This window comes from Lonchura striata, chromosome Z, assembly GCF_050655825.1.
Source record: "Lonchura striata isolate lonStrDom1 chromosome Z, ASM5065582v1, whole genome shotgun sequence".
Classification (NCBI taxonomy): Eukaryota; Metazoa; Chordata; class Aves; order Passeriformes; family Estrildidae; genus Lonchura; species Lonchura striata.
Genome location: NC_140740.1, coordinates 16,567,777 through 16,589,460, shown reverse-complemented (window position 1 = coordinate 16,589,460; position 21,684 = coordinate 16,567,777). Strand labels below are relative to the sequence as shown.

Below are 21,684 nucleotides of genomic sequence, written 5' to 3'. Positions count from 1 at the left end.
AATGTGATCTACTGGCAGTACGTTTTCATTTTCAGGCTTCTTTCAACAACTCTACACCAGGTTCTCCAAGATTTCTGGGGAAATTAATGAGCCGAGCTAAATCTAATTATGTGTAATCCTTTTATTTGTGTAACTTATTGTGTTTGTGCAGCATTCACTTGATTGGTTGGTTGGTCTGGGTTTTATTTTTATGTGTATGTTCTAATTAATTAAATATTCACATTACAGGAGGCCAACATACAGGTCGGTATGCTCTGACTTTTGGAAACTCAGCACTTGTCTATTTGTGCTACTGCAGCTGCAGGTGGGTTAGCCAGGCTGGAAAGTACAGCCTTTTAAGCTTTCCCTACTAAAAATCTTCACACTAAAAGCAGAATTTGCGGCTCAGGCGTCTGCCCTTGATCCCGACCTCCTCCCGTTGGAAGCTTGTTAGAAGTGTAGATGGTCTGGGTCACAGCTCAGCGCACAGATCAAGGGGAGCCGCATCCCTGTGAGATAAAAGCTGGCCAGCTAGCTTTGAGGAATGAAAACAAAGCCCCCAGAGATACCCAGCCTGGTGTATCACCGAGCAGCACGAAGCTAACTTGCAAGCAAACCTTTTCACTTTGTTACAGTGACACCTGGTGTTGCAAAGTAGCTTTTTCGAGAGAGACACCTGAGGACGTTGGTAAAAGCAGCAACACAAAGGCTTGTACTTTGGCACTGACAAACAAATATTCCAATTTGTAAACACAGGGTTTTTTCAGCTCCACTTTCTTCATTCCACACTTACTAAGTGGGGAAAAAAAAAAAAAAGGAATCTCTGTGACTTTGTGCATCTACTCTAGATGATTTATATACGCTTTGTACTCTGGAGCAACAACTGTCTCACAGATTTGGAAACCTTCTCTACAATGAGACAGCAAAGCAGTTATCTAAATATAAATGAAAAAACTCTAACCCAATTCTTCATTAAAGTATGTCAAAAATCAAGACCACAGGGCTATCTTGATGTCAAATCAATTAGGGAAGACATATTTAACTACCACTATAGTTTACTCAAGGCCAGTAAATCAAGCTTCCTTGTAACATCACTTACCTTCAAGGAGCACAACATTCTGTCCTCATTTCAGCTGGGGTAATTTTCTTTACACTGGCTGTCATGGGGCTGTATGGTGCTTGTGCTGAACAGAAGATTCATTATATAGAGATGGTTGTTGTTTCTGAGCACAGGTTACACAGAGCCAAAGCCCTTTCTACTCTTCATGCAGCCGCAGTGGTAGGGTAGGGGTATGTGGGGGACTGGGAAGAAACAGTCAGAACAGGTGACCCAAACTGACCAAAGGGATATTCCAGATCATCATCCTCAGTATATAAAATGAAGAGAAGGAGAAAGGGGGGACACTTGGAGTGATGGCATTTGTCTTCCAAGTCACCATCATGTGTAATGAGGCTCTGCTCTCCTGGAGATGGCTGAAGGCCTGCCTGCTTGTGGGGAGCAGTCAATTAATTCCTTACTTGACTTTGTTTCTGTATGTGAATTTTGCTTTCCTATCAAATTGCCTGTATCTCAACCCATGAGCGAGTTCTCTAATTTTTCCCCTTTTGATTCTCTCCCCAGTCCTGTGGGTAGGGCAGTGAGTAAGCAGCTACCTGGGGCTTGACTGCTGGCTCAAGCTGAGTCATAACACATTCCCCATTTGCAGACAAACAAAACTCAGAGCTATTTAAGCAGTAGCTCTTTAAAGAAAAGATCTACACTCAACACGATCACTAATGGTAAAATGCTTTAATGTTAAGAATACCAAACAACCCCCACACCCTTCAAAAAAATCTCAAACAAAAAACCAAACAAAATCTCACTGACAGGCTTCTCAAATTACAAAGGTAAAGTAGTGATAACTGTGCTTTGTCACTGTGAAGGTCTAGCTTCAGTTCTATGAGTGGGATTCTTAATCGGAATCATTTCCATTCAGGCCCCAGGAGAAGTACCAAACAGTAATTACTGTCCTTTGTAATGTCTCCTTTAAATGGCTTTGATTTCAACAAAAGTTAAGCTGTCTCAAACAGTAACAATGTATTTCATTCCTTGAAACCTGCAAAAACCTCAGCTGACAGGCTGCGAGACAACAGCAACTTGTCAGCTAATTGCAATAAAGCTTTAGGTGTATTATTTGGACTTATTTCCATGCACACTACAGTGACAGCTGAAGATCGCAGAGATTAAGAGACGCAGGTACAGGCTACATGAACTTCTGTACTTCCATACTCACTAGTTGTTTCCTGCCACACCATCTTCCCTTTCTTCCCGCTTTCCCCCCACCCTCTGCCTCTTAATGCCATTTTGGACAAACATGGCTGGACAACCCTGCTTGACACCATCAGGTATTTGACAGAGGCCCTTCTCTCCATTTAAAGACTAAAGCATATGCATTACCCTTCCTTTAGAACCACACACTGTCCTCATTAATGGCACACGTTAGTGGCAAGGGACAAGAATGCCCAACAGGACTCATTCTGAGTGTCCTGGGTAAGTGCTATAGGATGAGAGAGGGGGATAGTGTTGTGATTGTTTTGTTTGTTATTGTTTTTGTTTGGATTCTTCATTTTGTTTTTGAGTATAATTATTTTTGTGGGTTTTTTGGTTTGGTTTTGTTCTTTTGTGGGGGAGGGGGGTGGGGTGGATTGTTTAAAACCAGCCAGCTACTAATGTGATTTTTTGAATTAACATAGATAGCCAGTACCTGTACTTGGTCTCTGTAGACCTCAGGTGCAGTAATGAGAATGAGAAAGAAGCAACTAGTTAGGTGTAGTGATCCAAAATGCAATTCTTTCTTGAAAGGATAGTTCATAATGTCAGAATTATTAAAATCCAAATGCAACTCAGGATAGTACAAAAACTGGAAATAAAGGAAAACTTCCTGCTGAAACACAGTGAAAACCATAGCTCTGAGGTTCTGGCCACTGCATAGTTTTGGTATGCTTTAAACCTTAAGGTAACCATTTCCTAGAAGGGGAAGATTATGGCATTACAACTTGAGTCTCTCTAGGTATTTTCTATGCAAATTCCTTGTGATCTTTTTAAAACACAAGGTTAGTTTTATAGCATAAAGATTGTATTATGACTTTTCTCTAAGTAATGCAGGTAAACCTTGTTCCACTTTGGAAGGTTCCATCACTAAGTTATTGTTAGAAAGACTAAGCTGCTACTGAAGAGTTATTTTCTTTGGAGAATGAGATATTAGCCATTTCTAGAGAGACTTTAAAAATATTTGTCATGTAAATAATAGTAAATCTGATGTTGCTTAAAAGAATAGAAGTTGTCTGGTTTTATGTGGCTTATTTTTCCTTGGATATGGAGGGTTTGGGATTATTCTGCATTTTTCCAATACTATAAAAAATACTGTAGTGCCTTTTAATATTTTCCTGGCAAGACCCACTGCTTTATTTCACTTCACATACCCCTCACAAGTGTATTTTGTATTGGGTTTGCACAGCAAGGTTTGAGTAGTGTGGGTACTACAGGGTTAGTCTTTCTGAGAAGCTGATCTAACCATCTTCCCCTGTGTCTGATGAAGCCCACACAGTGCATCTCCAAGGTGGACCCACAAAGCAGAGCACTTTGTTTTACTGTTCTGGCATAAATTCTGTTCCTTCTTACTGGGAATTACCCGGAGTAATACATTGTTGCTGAGAGTCAGGGGCTGTACATCTCTCCTGCCAGATAGCACTTCCACAGTGCAAGGGCTGAGAGAAGAGAATATGAAATAACCCTAAAAGGAACATAGTAGTCAGGAGATCCTAGAAAGAAAAACAGATCTGTTACACACGTAGCTTTGCCACTACATATAATTCAAAAAATGCTACAAGTTTCACTGTTGGTATGTTTAGAAATAATTAAACTATGGATACTTTTCATAGTTTTGTCACATTGTGTCAAAACATATAAGATTAGATAAACTGCAAGTCAAGGGCAAATAAAAGAGATACTACAATCTTGAGGCCCAAAAATGCAAGATGTCCTTAAAAGAGAGATTTCAAGTGAGTGCTGCCATTCGGTAACAGGCATAAATCTTTTTTTGTTTTGTTTTTGTATAAAAACATGATCTTCTCTGTTGCAGTTTAAAAGCAAATTATTAAACTATTTGGTAGTGTTTTCAAAGCATTTATAAGAATTCATGTGATCCTTTCAATTTGGGTTTCTGAAGTTATGTCAGAGGAAAAATGCAAGGAGAGATTTTTCAGGTAAAATCTTAATGCCTTTGGCTCCTGTTTTCATGTCCTCAAATTATTATTGGTGACTGAATTATAAGTATTACCCCTATTACTACAAATATATATTCTTATTGACTTCAGAAAAAAAAAAAAAGAGATAATTTTAATGTGATTTCATCTTAACTATTTTTAGGGGCTCCAGCAGAAAAGTCTGCTACTTCAAATAAGTAAAATATTTTCTTTCTAGTCTGTTAGAGGTAATTTGTCTACAAATGTATTGTTAAGCTACAGAAAGATTTCACTTCAACTGTTTCAAAGATTAGGAATCCTACTTACAAACTCACTGTATGTGATGAGTATGTATGCAGAGTTCATACCTTCTTTTTCACCACGAGTTTTGAATTGTATTAGCTTTAAGATGAAAGGTAGGCAGGAGAATTAAGTGAGCCAGTAGTTTGCATGAGCAGCTCCCTAAACATCTGATAAAGAAAAGCATCTCTCCATGTCACTTACTAAGCTTTCCTCATTAACTCTGCAAGTCAGGGTGATGCTTCCAATAAGCACTTAGTTTTGCATTTTCTACCAGCATTCATTTACTTATGAGAACTCCTAAACAAAGAAAACATACATAATTATAGAGCTAGAGGTTTACAAGATGGCTCACATTTGATGACCTGCTATATTTTCTTGTATTTTCCTTGCTAATGCTATGATTTACATCTCAACATCCAAGCACATGCCCATTATAGGGAGAAAGCAAGCTGTACTTTTCTTAATTAACTGGTAGTTCTATAAACCTTCAGAGGCTAGTATTACTACAGTATTTTGGAGGAATACACATTAATCAGTAGCCAAAAGAAGAATAGAAGAGCACAGCCCATGCAAAACTGGAAGTAAATAATGGGGCAATGTTTTTTGCATTACCTGATCCTTCAAAACATTTGATGATAGGATGTCTCAGAGATGCCTGTGAACTTTGACAGAGAAGATTGTAAAGGAATTATGCTAGGAGGTAGCACTGTGTCCACATCAGGCTCTCCTCATACTGCAATGAATCCAGGTTGTCTCAAGCAATCCTTGACATAGGAATTTGATTCCCAGAAATGTATAAGTCAAGCATGTCGAGTTCTGGCAGCTCCAGCTATGATGAGCATTTCCCCTTGTGGAGTAAGAATCATCTGGCATGCCTGCCTCACACATACTGGCAGTCCACTACCTAATTAATTACTTCAGTGTTGAGTCATGCCAAATGACACTCCTAAGGGCAACCTGGTAATAGGAACTCAACTGTCAGCGACATCACTACATCACCAGTGATGCACCAATATTCTTCAGATGAATAATTAACATCTATCATTTCCTTCTTCAGTAATGTATTTGGTGAGGCACTGCAAGGTTCAGACAAATCCTGAAACTTCCGATCAGTCATACTGTTTAAACTGCATGTCAATACCCTGCAGGCACTGTGGTATTTTTATTTCCTCTTGTTTTGAGACACAAGTTCATTAATATTTGTGAAAGAATTGTCAAAACGGTTTCTGCTGGGGAAGATGAAATAGGAAAGCCTTATAAATATGATTGCCTGGCAAAAGATTTGGAAAATACAGAAACTATAAGTGAGATTGAAATGAGAACAAGATTTGAGATACCAAACCTTAGTTACTAAACAACTAGAAAACAATAGTAGAGCCAGTTGAAGGCAATCACCCCTTTGACTGAACAATGCCCTCTACCTACAGACAGGTCCAAGGGTCAAATGGAATGTTTTGTCTCACCCCATAAAATGTATGGTCTATCCCACATCTGTAACCCTCCCCTGAAGCATCAGGTATCTGAAGTCCTTTTGGCCCAAGTCTTATTCCCTGCCCATTCTGAAGGCCCCTGATCAGGTGTGCCCAGGGACCAGACTTGCTCTTGGCATCCTCTCCTGCTCCCACTCTCTCTCTCTCTCTCTCTGTCTCTCTCTCTCTCTCTCTCTCTCTGTCTCTCTCCCTGTCGCTCCCTCTCTCACGTTACAGTACCAGCTCTGAACAGAGCACCAGGAGTGTGATGTGAAGACTTTAGAGGACTTTCCCTTTGTACAAACATTTTTGCACTGTGTTGCAACACATTGTTTATCGCTGTCACTCTGCTCACTCCTGGTACTGACAGGTTGTGTTACTACTATAAGAGAATTCTTCCCCTTATTTTCTCATTATACAGCTTTTACCAGTTCCATCACATGTTTTCCTGTCCTTCCAGGATTTCCTCTCACCTTTCAACAAAGAACAAGGCCATTAAATTTTTTTCCAAGTGGAAGAACTTTTCCCATACGTATGGCACTTTCAAAAGCCAAGTTCACTTTTGGTTCCCCCTTCAGAGAGACCCTTTCTGAAGCTAAATCCAGATTACTTATTAACTTCCTTCTATGCACCCTCCTACCTGGTCATCTGCAGTGTGTGCATGGGATATTCCTTGTTTACTCTGCCCTTATTGACAACAACTGGCAGGACAACAGATGTGACATTAAGTCAGATGTCATTACTGTCCTGTTGGGAGGATTTATCTGCCAGTGAAACCTTCAGATAACCTTCAGATCCAATACTTCTGAACATACCTGACAACCTCATTTTCTGCCACTGAACTTTTGGTGTTTTCCAGCTTGACAGGACAGACATTGGGCGCCTATCTGCACCCAAAGGATTAAGTTTGTGTATTTCCTTCATTCCAAGGCAGGGATGGGAAACAACCTCAGAGCTGAATTGCCTCAAACAGCATTTGAAAAATGTAGTTTGATAATCAAGTTTTTCTATGCTCACTATTGCAAATCAGGCAAAGCACCAAAGCAGATGTGGCACAGCATATTGTCATAGGTTAATGTACATATATACACTGTTAGTTAAATGTAAAGACCAAGAAGACAGTACAAAAGAAATCAAACCATCCTAAATCCTGTAAAGACAGTTACGGCAACTTCAGTTACGTTCTTTGTACAGATTAATAAACAGTGGAAGATAAACTGAGAAGGGAGTTACTCTATAAGCATCACTCCACTATGTCTTTTCGTATCAGAGAAAACCACAAAAGATCCAGATGAATCTCTGAATTCTGAAAATGAAAAGAAAGTGTGATGAGAATTTCTACAGTTTGCAGTTTTTTTCTTTACAAAATATTTACAACAAGGTCACAAATCTGTAATGCACACTTACACATAGTAAATAAGCTTTAATTGTTCATGAACTGTATGGGTGATGGCATTTACACACTTGGTTCTTTTTTGCAGGGAAAAAAATCAAACAAAAACCACCAGGTTTAAGGGTAAGACCCCTTTTGGAAACACATTGAGAGAATGCTACAAGTTCTTTCAGTAAACTATTAAAGACTGGACTTTCAGGTAGATTCTAGACTTTCAGGTAGATTTCCATGTAGCAGTAATACTTCCAATGGTCACATAATGCTGAATTTTGGACAATTACACAAAGAGGCTTTATTCCATAAAAACAGGAAGTTGTTATGTGTATGAAATAACTAACTAACTATGCTTACAAATAGAATTTCTGAATATTTTCAGAGAAATTCTGTTCTTAATACACAAAAATGTGTATTAATAAAAATCCCCATATGCATCATCATACACAACGCCAAAATTAACATACAAGGACCTTAGATGTCTAATCAGAGGTTGGAGCAGTTTAAGGGCAAGCATGGTTTACCATATTTGATTGCATATAATCTCTTGCAGAAACACAACCTTTTAGATCTCTGTTGTTTCAAAATTCATAGTTTTAAATTGTTCTTCAAGCACATCAGAGCCTTCATCACTATCTGCACTACTGAAATTTGTTTCAAAATCCAGCTCATCCTTCAATTTACTGCTCTCTCGGCCATTTTTAGAAGCGTCACTGTCAGCTCTGTCTTGTCCTTTATCAATCCTGTAGAAAGCAAGAGGGATATTATCACCACCCACTTCTGAAATTTAAACAAGAATGGAATGGAGGATAGAATATCCTCCTGGCATTCCATACCAATATAGGATGGAAGATGGCAGGAGGTGGGAAGAAGGGTAATAAAAGTCCCTAAAGTTACTTCACACTAAATAGGAAGGATAAAAAAGTGCACACATATAAATACTCGAACAGCTTGACCAAGTAAGCAACTGCTGGACTGTCAACACAAACTAGTAAATCAATGTTTTATGTATCATGCTCAACAGAGAACAACCAGTAAAACAGCCAAAAGCCTACTAAATGTACTGTGATATTGTATATGATATTGAGCACAATATGTATTGTACTCAATATCAGTCTTTGTTTAGTTCTTCTGTTAATTCTGATGATTCAACTCAACCATCAAGTGGCAGATAAAATGCAAACAGTAAAGTAGCTTGCACATATTTTATGATGCTCTACATCAAAACCCATTTTGAAGTGCTTTGTTAAGAAGATATACAATTTACCCATAGGTGTTAAAATGTCTTATCCAAGTAGGACTTTTTTGTCTCATCCTCACTAATGTCAATGAGCATTTTACCTTCAGTTTCATCTGAAGAAAGTGAGGAAAATTACTCCTACTGATTCATGTTGGGATTATTGAGAATGTGGGATAAAGTACAACAGTTTCTTGTCAGTTTCCAAACAAGGTTTATTACAAGGGGAATTATCAATACAGGACTGAAACTATGTACTCTATGAGCTACTTACGGAATCACTATTTCTTCTTGTTTCCCACACTTAGCACAGATTTCTAGTTTACCAGCACATTGTCGACAAATAATATGATAAGGATCTTTTACAGTCTTCTGGAGGCATTTCACACTGTGAAGAGAAAGAAAATATGATTAAAAAAATATTGTGGACATTTAGGAAGCATTCAGTATTCAAATACTATACACAAAAAAGGAACAAACACTCACAAAAGAGGAACAGCACATTTTAGGCTGGTTTCAAATTAAACACTCAGTGTTTTATCCATTAGCACCATCAAAATCATTGCAGTTCACCCCGCTCCCTTACTTTTTTCAGGACAAATTACTAAAACAAGTACTGAAAAAGAAACATTAAATAAAGAATTTTATATTTAAGTTGACAGAATAAACATTTCCATTCATTTCAGTAGGAAGTTATGCAATTGTACTTTAAAATTGCATAACTTCTGTTTTAATTATAAAAGCAGCATATGCTTTATTAATTTTACAAATAAAAAGCTTTCCATTGAAACACTTGAATGACTTGCTCTTTAACTCCTCAGAGTATAAACTGAGTCAGTGCTAGACTTTGTTTTCTATAAACACAAGCCTGCATGGAACAGTACTTTCAACAAACCCAACCTAATAAGGTAGAGGGCTTGGGCTATTCTTTTTCAAATATGCTAATATTCTGCAGATTCTGTAATTTCCAAAATTCTGTGGCTTACCATTCAGCTGACATTTCAAAAGCCTTGGATATCTGGAGAACATAACCAGAACAATATACCCCATGTAATGCTGATCTCCTGACAGTAATTTTTAGTGCCCTCAAAAGTTCTTCCCAAACATGTCATACTAAACACAGGCACTGCCAATGCAAGGCAGATTTATATATATTTTTTTAATAGTTTAAGTTATAATAATTAAAGACTCAGAAGTAAAGTAGGGAATACTCGTGATTGTACTAACACTCACAATTTTAAAGATGTTGCAAAACTAAAAATAAGTTGAGGCATAGAGAAGTCCTCCATCCCCATCTTTTGCAATATAAAGAACTAATTTTTTTTTTTTTATTGTCACATTTTTAATGTCTATTACGCTTTTACTTCTTCCAGAAGCTTCACCTGCTGAAAATTTTCATAGTCTTGTCCTTCCAGAACAAAGGTTCAGCCACTGTACTGCTGGCATAGAAATTATGACCTGTAAAGCTAGAGTGCTCTGAGGCACAACTACATTGTTCAAAAATATGAGGGAGAATATCATGCATTCTGTTATAAGCTGGTGTTCTAAAATTTTTCTATGTCCAATACTTCCCTGATTTACATGAAGGTTTTGCCTGCTTTCCTCCCTTCGGGAAAAAAACAAAAAAACAAAAAAAAACAAAAAAAACCACCCAGGATGCATATAAGTTATTTGAGAAAAAGTGAAAAACCCAACTTCATCTGTAGTACACAGAACAGAGAATGCTTATTTTTTTATTCAGCAAGCCTACTACCTAATCATTTATTTTTTACATGAAAGAGTGAAACTGGTTACTAATACCAAAATACACACTACTGTGACAAACTTGGCTGTATTGTGCACCACAGCCCAGCTGTGGTTTCTCTGAGTTCTGTGTTTCATTGCTGAAACACTGGCTGTGTCTGCTACCACAGGAGGTAAGGACCTCTGCAACTGAGCAAATAAGAAGGAAGCAGAGAGCATCTCCTTCAGGAAACAAAAATAATTTATATGTTTGTGATAGATCATCATTGTTATACAGTTATACAAAAACAATCAATACAGAACTCTATGCAAACAATGCCAACATTTACTACATAGGATTATACTTTCTTACAGAAAAGGAGAAAACATGCTAAGAGGTAATGAAATGCATGTATTGCAAACGTTAGCAAAGTACACAAGTCAAGGGATGTGCAGATCGCTCTAAGACAGATGTAAAACAAGACCTTAGAAAACTGTGTTACTATATTCAGAAAAGACTTTTTGTTCAGGAGGACACTGATGGTCTTGGAAACCTACAGGTCCACAATTAAACCAGCTTTAATAGCAAAGAGGTAAGCAGTTGCTTTTCCTCTGTGTCTTCAGAAGTTTATAATAAAAGACCTATGAGTAGAAAATTAACATTGCCTACATGCTGTCATTGCAGACTCCACATTTTAAAAATGTTGCATAATAGCAGCTTCTTATTCTGAGTTTCCAAAGCCAGAATATTTTCCAAAAGCTCACAAACTACATGATCGACAATTAACGAAAAATATCTTTACTCACCATTTTTTAGGTTTTGTCAGTAGTTTGTACTTCCTGAATTTTACTCGCCACTCCAAGATACCTTTGCAATGCTGACACACTCCATCATGAAGCTTAGCATTTATTTTCTGAATAAGTAAAAAAAAAAAAAATTAATGACTTCCTGCTGTAAAGAGTAAAATCTTGCTTAGAAAGCATTTTTACCCATCTTATGATTGATACAGTAATATAAACATGTTTGCTTGATATTAACATTAAGCCTTTCATATAAATTTGTCCAAAGATTTTCTTGAATGGAAAGGGTACCTTGAGGTTAAAGACTAGATTATGGTTATTATTATAATTATCACTATTATTATTTTAATTATCTTAATAGTGGTACTTCTTTTTGTTATTATATTGCTGAGAATTGATTACTGTAGGTATTTTATTCTTTCCATCTCTAGAATTTTTACAAAATGAATTAAAGAATAAATAAGCCCTGAAATACACAGCTTTTGTCCATCCAAAAAAGACAAGACTTAGCACTTAACTTGCTCAGGCTATCACTGTCCTACATAGTTTAAATAGTCTCAGGATTTTTCCTTAGATAACAATGAAGTTGAATTTGCAGTCAAATTATTCAATCTCTCTCTAATCCTAGCCTTCCTTCATGGAAAACATTTTTGCTCTCTGCACCTAAGATAAAAATTTTTAAATGGCAATTTAAATCATGGTATATTTTCAAGACAATAAAAAATTTACCTTAATATCTCCCTCAATATTTTGTGTTTAGCTTTCTCAGAAATATAAAATGGCAACTGATCAGTAATATTTGCACAAGAGAACTTATTCTGAGATGGGAAATGGTACCAAACCACACTCTAAATAAGAAGCTATGTCCTTGTAGACTCAATCTAATTTTATTTTTTCTCTATTTAGGAATGGCAGCACTAATGTTGTCTATCCTATGGGTGTTCATAGTAATTCAGAAATAAAAATTTCACAGTTAAAAATGCATATAATAAAAAAATTTATTGTTTAAGATAGTTTAAAAATGGGTACCATATCAACATTGCATTATTAAAATGGTTTAAAACACATCTACTTCTTAGCATACGTCAAAGGAGTGATTCTCCAATAATCTAGATTACAATTAATCTTATTCTTTCAGAAATAAACTGGAAAAAAAATTTCTCTGAATACAGCATCTTCTGAAGTAATTTCCTGCTTTTGTGAGTCACAAGACTTTCTTACTCCACAAAGCTCTACTTCAATACAAAGACCAAAACAACAAGCCAAGCTTTAAAAACATAGTGTCTTATTCTATTCCAAAAAATCTATATCGCAGAAGAGATGCTACTTTCAAGTGAAACTATACTCTGGGACTTGTGTCTACTTTTTGTAGACATTGTCTACTTTTCATTAAACTTACACATTCAATATGGGTTTTCCTATGGTGTGATTAACTTATTTTCTAAGTGATCAAATACAGACTTGACATATTAAGAAGTCAACCAAACAAGGTTTTGCATACTTCCTGAATATTGACTACATAAAGCTGTGGTTCTGCTGCATTATGGAGATATTTTCAAAAAAACACCAACAACTGCTTAATGTGCAAAATTTCTGAGAAAATAAAATTATCAGTAAGTTCCCAGTAGAAAGACAATTAAAGGCAATTTAATATCTCATAATTCAATATCTTGCAATTCAAACTGCTGTGAGCAGTGCCTGTGTTCAGTCTTTCAAATTCATGGAGTTCAAAGACAAGCCTTGTTTTCAGCACTTGTCCATCACAAAGTAAGGCTCCAAGCACTATAGCCCAAAAGCTCCCAACAACCTGCAAATTAGCCTGAACTTCCCAATGCTCCCCCTCACTCCCATGACTTGCATTGATTGGTAATGCAGGAAGGCAGTAAGATACACTGTAATTTGTTTTTCCAGGTAGGGATACATTTATTGTTACCAGATATTTTTAGTTTTGCTAAGGCAGAATCCAGTGAACGTCAAAAAATTTCAGAAGCTTAAGTTGAAGGGAGATGGCTATCCTTCCAAAGAAGCAGTTAGCTTCCTGCATGGAAAACATCTATTTTCCCTTAACAGATCATGGCTGGTGCTGGGGTAAGGAGCCATGCCATGGAGTGATTCAGGAGCAGGCTCAGCAAAGCCTAAAGTTCCTGGAATCCAAGAGCCTGTGCTCAGAATTGCCCTGAAGAACAAAACAGAAACTACTTCAGAAACCTCTCATCTGAAGCAAATCCAAAGTTCATCAAACAGGCAGTCTATTACAAATTCTGCTAAATATTTGCTATGGAACAAGAAAATACGCATAGTTATTTGTTCATGGAGCTTTATAAAGTTCTTCCTCACCCCAATACGACCTGGCTCCAGAATACACAACAATTACACAGGGATGTATTTCTTTTTTCTTATTTTGCTTTTTCCAATCAAACTGAAACACTGACCATCCCAAAAGCTGAAGATGCCAAAAATGAAGTGTCAGTACAGCAGGGCACAGGCAATCCAGGAGGCTCCCAGCATACACTGATGACAATTGCCTTCTCCAAGTGATAGAAGAACCAACAAGCAGAGGTCCTGTGCTGGACCTTGTTCTCACCGACAAGGTGGGGCACCAGTGAATGTTCTCACCAAAAAGAAGGGGCACCAGTGGGCCTCGGCTGCAGTGGTCATGAACTGGTGGATTTTGAGGACCTTAGGGCAGTGAGGACTGTGGGAAGAAGGTCACTGCCCTGGACTACAAGAGAGCAGACTTTGGCATCCCCAAGGATCTCCTTAGTAGAGTGCCATGGGAAAGAACCATGGACAGAAAAGCAGCCCAAGAGAGCTGGATGATAATGAAGAGTTGTATCCTTCAGGTTCAATTGCAATGCATCCCTGCAAAGAGGAAATCAAGAAAGAAAACTGAGAGACCGGAATGGGTGGACAAAGAACTCCTGGAGAAACTTAAACAGCTAGCTTACAGAGGGTGTAAGCTGGGAAAAGTAGTCTGGGAGGAAGAACACACAGAAATTATCCAATGAGCCAAGGAGATGGTTAGAAAAGCTAAAGTACAGGCAGAAATAAATCTGGCAAAGACAATCAAGGATAAGAAAAAATAATTCTTTAGGTATGTCAGTGATCAAAGACAGACTTGGGAAAATGTGGATCCTCTCAGAAGGGATACAGGATACAGAAGACATGGTTCCCCAGGACATGGAGAAGGCATGTCAGTGGGATTGAGTGTACCCTCAGCAAGTTTGCCAATGACACTAACCTGTATGATGTGATTAACACACTGGAGGGAAGGGATGCCATATAGAGGGACCTGGACAGGTCTGAGACGTGAACCTGTACAAATCTTACGACGTTCAGGAAGGCCAAGTGCAAGGTCCTGCACCCAGACTGTGGCAATCCCAAACACAATCCCAATACAAGGTGGGTGGAGAATGGACAAAGAGTACTCTGAGGAAAAGGACTTTGTGGGTGTTGGTGGATGAGAAGCTCAACATGAGCTGGCAACATGCACTTGCAGCCCATAAATCTGGCCAGCAGTGTAAGGGAGGGGATTCTGCCTTTTTATGTTGCTCTTGTGAGATACCACATAAGCATTCAGATCTGGGACAAGAAAGACATGGACTTGTCAGAACAAGTCCAAGGGAGGGCCACTAAGTAGACCACAGGACTAGAGCACCTCTCATATGAAGGCAGGCTGAGAGTTGGGGTTGTTCAGCCTGGACAAGGCACTGGGAAGACCTTAGAGCACCTCCCAGTACCAGAAGGGGGCTACAAGAGGGCTGGAGAAGGACTTTTACAATATAGTCACAGGCCAAGGGGGAATGGCTTCAAACTGAAAGATTGTAGGTTTGGATCAGATCTTAGGAAAAAATTCTTTATTGTGAGAGTGGTGAGGCACTGGAAAAGATTCCCCCACTGAAGCTGTGGATGCCTCACACTTGGCCAGGCTGGATGGGACCCTGAGCAACCTGGTCTAGAGGAAGGTGTCTCTGTTCATGACAGTGGGTTTGGAACTAGTTAATCTTTAGGGTCTCTTTCAACCCAAACCATGATATGATTCCATCATCACATTTATGTGTGCTAAAAATCACTTTAAGTATCCCGACACTGGCATAAAGATGCCTGGACTTTTCAACATGTAAGACCATAAATCTTACACAGGTACTCATAAAGGAATTACATTGCATCTGCTCAGAAGGTCACAAACTGGAAGACAACAGCTTTAAGTTCTAACTTCCTCCTTCTAAGGGGTACACATAGAGCATCTTCCCCCTCTTCAGCATTTTCCTGTATTTTTTACCCAGTTTTGATGCCTCAAGTATGGGGCTTTGTAATTAATTATTGGCTCAGCATATCTGAATACAAGAGCCACCAAGACTTTACAATCCTACCACGCAGTTGGTTAGAAAGTCAATAGAGAATGCTGTATTGTAAAGAAAGCGATTAGAGAGTTTAACTTGTGTTTGTCTTTTAAATTTACTCTGCTGAGAAAAAAAAGACATGATATTTAAATGCTACCATTACTAAAACAAATTGTTAATTTACTGTGAGTTTTTACACTTAATTCAGCATCTCCTCTAACCAAAATAATCCATAACACACCACTTTTAAAAGAAATGCAAACTTGAAGAAGTAAAGAAAGCTGTCCCTAATGAAAGATTTGAGTAGTCTGTTTTTTCAGATTTTTGAAAATGCTAAAAAAGCATGTGAGAGAAGTTCCCATAATAAATCTGAAGACAATTTTTTTTGTTTCTGAGTTCCCAGTCAAAATGGGGAAGTCATTAGTAAAATCAAATAAAATCCTCTGGTGCTTACTTTCCCATTAATATTTACTTTTTAATCTATTTTGTATATTATATTTGTGTATTTTGTATACTTTCACAAATTCATATTTTCTTCCTTTTTCTCATTTAATAGCTCACTTTGCCTTGAGGATATTAATAAACCAAACAGCCTACACAAAGCCCTGAAAAAGGCTTGTAAACTTCATTATTCTTTTCCAACTTTTCTACCCAGCTTTTATGCAGGTAGTCAGGGCCTCACACACAAATAAGAGGTAGTGCTTGAAATTAATTTCTTGGTGTGAAAACTACTCCAACACGTTAGATTATGCAGCAGTTTCTCTGGTGTTTTCTTAATGCTCATTTCCCTGTTTTAGTCAATAGCTCTCTCTTTTCTTTAGCATACTTTGCTCCAAGGACAGGTGCAACTCCTTCAGTGCGTACAGTATGTCTATACATTCTCCAGGGAAATTACAGTTATGCAATACAGACATACCTAAGCAGCCTTAAGTTATGATGCCACAAAATATTCCATGTGCACACTATAAGCACATTCAGTTGTACATTAACGAATCAACATCCTCTGCTCACATAACCTAATATTAAATCACCTAACAACTTGCCAAAAGCAGTTCAGAATGTACTAAAGTAAACAAATGCACCTGCACCTACTAACGTGGCACAAAATAATCCCCAGCTAAAACTACCATTAAAGCGCTCACAGGTAGGATGTAATGACAGGGCTTCAAAGAAGCTTCAACATCTGTTTGTAAGCTTCTAATTATGTGTGAAACCTATGGGTATTTTGATTTCCTCTACTGAAAGCAGATTCCTTCTACTGAGCACATATCAGTGGTATATTCTGCTGTAACTGAGTGTATTGTTAATACCACCCATAAACTTCCTTGCGAGAAACACAGGTGGCACTGCTTCAGTCAGCAAGGCCAAATGTAACACAAGGATGAATGCAGTATTTCTGAACAACTGAACTTCTCAAAAAAATAAAACTCCACCGGACCTCCAGCACATGACTACTAAGCAGTTAAAGCAGCAGACTGATAAAGGTGAAACTGAGATACCAGATGCCAGACTTCAGGTTCCAATGCACATTACACAGGCTGAAACTGTCCCCCACACAGCTTCACTTGCTCATATATTCTACCAGCATTGCATAAAATTCTTTTTTCTACAGATATTTTCTCATCAAGTGTATTTCAAAATTTAAGCAACACATGCATATAGCATTGAAGAGAGCACTGGAAGGATTCTCACCATCTCCCCCAGAAAGAATGGAAAATACACAAAGACACATAAACACACACACACCAGACACACCTCCTACATGTACCCACATATTCTCTCTCTTACTCTCTGCCCCACCTCCAGAGTTAGAGTTAGAGTCCAGACCAGTTGTTATACTTGCTCTTATTCTCCCTACATGAAAGGCTACAACTCAAGACTGAATGTATTTCTGAACCCAGAGTAACAGGAGTGGCTAGAGAGTAGACTTCAGTCTACCAAGCCAGACAAGACTTCAGTCTACCAACCAGTCTACGTTGCAGCAAGAAAGTTATCTAAAAAAACTGCACTATGGTTATCTAACAGTTCCAGTTGGCCACTGGTTTATCTCTATCTCCCTTCTGTGTTTCAAAATATGATTAATGACTCAGCATTTAAGCTTTACATTCAGCTGTTCTCTTCCTAGTGCTTTCCCACAGTCTAAAACAGTGTTTCCACTAAAACAAGTGACTTATCCATGCACCTGGCTGAAAAAATAACTGACAGTAACACTGTGGTAAAGCTGAGGTTCAGAAGTAATAACCCCTGAAATTTAGGGAAATGTGGATTATCATCTTAATGAAAGGAAAGAAATGAAGAAACAAATCAGGCATTTGAGTGTAAATATGAATCACTTTGTGGTTTACCATCTTACTACAGTGGCATTCTAAATGTTCTCATTAAATGATATTTGCTTTCATTTCTAGAGCTACTGCAGTTTGCATGATAACTTATGAAATATACTTTACATAATTCAATAACTAACAAGACAGTGTCTTACCCTGTCCTGGCTACTGCTTCTTCAGGTCATCCTAAGACACAAACTTTTCGAGCACTGTAGTGGCTGTTTCCCAAATAGAGAGGCAGTGTACATTGTTGCAAGGATGTTTCACCTCAACAAGTCCCAAGAGCAATGCTGTAGTAAAGACTGATCATTAGAGGAAAGACAGACGGATCTTCTATCATGTTCTCAAGTAATCATGTCTGTAGCCTCTAAGATTAGAAAATGGATGACAAAGTCATTGTCAGATAAAGGGCACAAAACATTTAAAAAAACCAAAAACCAACTGGATAATGACTGCCAGCAGAGAAAAGTCAAAATATTATTAGATCAATTTCCTCTGCAGATACTGCTTCACTATGAGAAATAGCATAACACGGTAATAATTAACTACCTCAACTCCACCCACTGGACCTGAAGCTATTGTAGTAAGTATTCAACATTGCTAATGCAGTGCACAATTGCAGCAGGATCCAAATTTTAAGCTGATAAGCACTTTGCAGTTTTTCAAGTTAGCACCGCATTGGACAGTGTACAACAGTAGACAGGCCACATACAAACCCCCCCCCCCCCCATGTTTAACAGTGAATTACAGGAGATCCATTCTCTTTGTGGAGCTTTAAGCATTCTTTTGATCTATTGAGCTAATGAGAGATAGAAAGGAGTATGCCCCACTCCTTTATCAGTCCCTGTGATAGAATTTCTACGATTTCTTCCTTTTCCTCATCATACCTTGAACATCCATGACATATCTGATCATCCAGGACTGCAAAAGACAAAGATGCAAAACTGTCATCATTCAGCATAGTCCATATCTAAATGATGACATTAATTGCCACTTCATCTTTGCTAGTCTAACTTCTTTAAAACACCAAAATGGGGCTAGCATCATTATAATGACTCCTGTGTATCCCTGTCCGGTTTCTGGCTAATCCTGGGTTAATTTTTCCAGGCTAGGACACTAAGGCTATTCTGTACCACCTCACATCATTTTGCAGGAATGGGGGGGGTGCAGTCCCTTCCAGGTCACATAGTATGGTGTGGTCTGGTACTGCCAGGGGTCCCCACATAGTGAATGCTTGTATGTGAATCATCTCTTCTACACTATTGCTGTGACTGTTTTCTTATTTCATTTGCTCTTTTCAGTAAATTATTCTTATTTGAACATGTGATCTTTGCCTTTTGTGCCTCAAATTCTCTTATCCAGGGCTATGCAGGGAGAGAGGTAAAGGGAAGAGTGAGTGAGTAAGTGGTGCATGGTTTAGAGTGTTTCAGTTGGAACACTAAGCTGGGGAATATAATTCCTAAAACACGGCAGTACCTTAGGACTTGAATTTGTACCTGACAGGATGGATGCCTTAAGAAAAAGGAATGCATCCTTTCCCCTTACTAAACATTATCTAACCCCAGAATAGGATGCTACTTCCACATAGTCAGCCCTCTCCATAAACTAGCAGACACAAAGAGAAAAGAAATCATTTGCTTGAAATGGAAAGAAAAAAGAGACAAGTTGATGTCCAGAGCAAACCTCAGCCACATAAAAAAAAAAAAAAAAATTCGTGAGTGCATGACATTGTGTAGCCAGTTCTATAGGATAGCAATTATTTTTAAAGGGAAGAAAAACAGAAAAACAGTCATGTGGGTATTGAAGTGATTATTTCAGTTACAAAACTGATACTAGAATTCAGTTTCTCTTTAAAAACTTTTCAATAGACCAGCTCTCTATGACATTTTTTCTGTGCATGTTTGTACCCAGCGAAAAATATTCTCCTATCAGAGGTCATGCAGTGACTCACACAACAGATAATACTGTCACTGCTTAGAATCCCAGGAAAGCAGCCTGTTCAACTTGCAGAACCAGTCCTAAAAAAAATCTCAAAAAATAATCAAAACAAGCCCACAAAAAACAAACCTCCCTCTTTGGCATCAAGGCTTTAATTTACTACTTTGTTCCACTCCTCCAGCTCTTTTTGACAACCCGGGCAGGTTCAGTAAAAAGGGACATTGATGTGATAGCCATAGCACCAGATAAACTCTCCTAGATTATTCATCCTCTGTTTCTGTCTAGTCACCTTCTTGGTTTAGCCTGTAAGATGAAAAACCCTACTTTGGTGGTGTTACCGCGTGTTCTTCAGCCCCTTCTGCATATTACATTACCAAAACTAAAAGCACAGAGCCTGTTTCAAGAATATGTTGTAGACCATTTCCCCTTCCCTGCTTAGAACAAAAAAAGACAAAACAGTCTTCTGGAACAACAGAGTGAAGATGATAACTTTTGTAGCAAAAGTGTTGAAAACACTAGCTGAACACACCTTTCTATCTAACTGACCAGAAGAGCCCCTTTTTTTAAAAAAGAAATTGAAGTACACATGAAAGTTATCTCAAAAGTATGCCGACTGAAGCTAGGTATTTACATGTGATGGGGCAAAGTTGTTTAAACGAAGCTCTCAAAACATCAAGATTTCTGAGTTACGACCACAGTCACAAACCTTGAGAAGAGCGAACACCATTCAAGTCATGTGTGTTATGTATAGTAAATATAATTCGCGCCATTCCTTGTATGAAATATGTAATATTGGATGCGTGTTAAATCATGCCCGTTGTATTAGTTTCTCCCCCCCTCCTCCCCCTTTTTGTAGGTGAGACTTGAGTGTATACTGGAAACTGATTTACAAGTAAACAGATGTGGCTCGGCCGGGAGATGGGCCATTGTCTGCTTGCTGATCGTCTGTGCTGATCGTCCAAGATGGATATCATGGAAATACTCAGACAGATCCATGTGAATGAAGCCTTCCCGTAAACACCCAACATTGAATTTTTCTACTCATCACCAAAAAGAAATCCTTACTAACATATGGACTCCAAATAGAAGAAAGGACTGATTGCTAAAACCTTGGCCTCAGGCAGAATTTTCCCTATAAAAACCGCCTGTGCCAGGATGGAGGTGTGTGGGCATAGGGGAAAACCTCTGCTGAGGCTGACTCCTTGTTGCACACCCAGGGTCGACCCCGGGCTCGGCTCTGTCCTTTCTGTGTGGCTGGCTAGATAGAATTTGACCGCTAATAAAATTATTTTTATTTTTTAATCTGGCTAAAATAAACTCTCGTTTATAACATGTGGATAATGCGCCATTGAACATTGAATTGCTGCACTCACTGCACAAATGTAAGCGCTTTATTTCAGTCTTCCTCTTATAATTCTTTGGCTTAACTAGGTCGTTTCATGTGATAAATCTCACACTACACATTTGCTTACAGTGACAGCTGTGTGAAATGTCTCGTTGCGATTCTATCTTAGCAGCACTGTGCCTGCTGTGGGTGGACCCGGGCCAGAGCTATCTCCATCCCTAAACCGGTCCCTCGGCATCCACTGTCGCGTGACTTCCTTTGTGATTCCGAAGCCTATCCGGACCTGGCACCAGACCTCACAGGGACAGGGTACGGCTCCAGAGACCGTAGGGGGACCTGCCCACGCTTTCGGCAAGAAACCCTTCCCGCCGCTCCGGCCCCAGGCGGCGCATGGCCGGCAGAGGCGGCTTCTGGCGCCGGGGCAGCCCCGCGTGCCCCGGGCCGCCCGGGGCTCGCCGCCGCCTACCTTGCGCCGGGCGCTGGTGTCGTACTTGTCGTTCCTGAAGGCGCGCGCGTTCTGGTGGCGCTGCGGCCGCGTGCGCGACACGTTCCCCCGCTCCGAGCTCATCGCGGGCCGGCGCCGCCTGCCCCGGAACCGCTCCACGGGCCCGC

At 38.9% G+C, this 21,684-nt stretch overlaps 1 protein-coding gene across 8 annotated transcripts; it reads right to left on the bottom strand.

Annotated features, from left to right (window-relative positions):
* Positions 1-1,752: 1,752 nt before the first annotated feature.
* Positions 1,753-21,658, bottom strand: CZH9orf85 (chromosome Z C9orf85 homolog). Of its 8 annotated transcripts, none has more exons than XM_085566562.1 (7): positions 21,539-21,658; positions 18,677-18,710; positions 17,945-18,156; positions 13,555-13,984; positions 11,129-11,235; positions 8,874-8,987; positions 7,379-8,105 (listed from the first exon to the last, which is right to left on the bottom strand). In XM_085566562.1, exons 4-7 carry the CDS (start codon positions 13,555-13,557, stop codon positions 7,928-7,930), a joined length of 402 nt encoding a protein of 133 aa, XP_085422688.1. In that variant the 5' UTR covers positions 13,558-13,984; positions 17,945-18,156; positions 18,677-18,710; positions 21,539-21,658; the 3' UTR covers positions 7,379-7,927. The 8 variants fall into 8 exon arrangements, with proteins under 8 accessions (XP_021397190.1, XP_021397189.1, XP_085422688.1 ...); XM_085566563.1 differs by having other exon boundaries at positions 17,945-18,079; XM_085566561.1 differs by lacking the exon at positions 18,677-18,710.
* Positions 21,659-21,684: the final 26 nt, after the last annotated feature.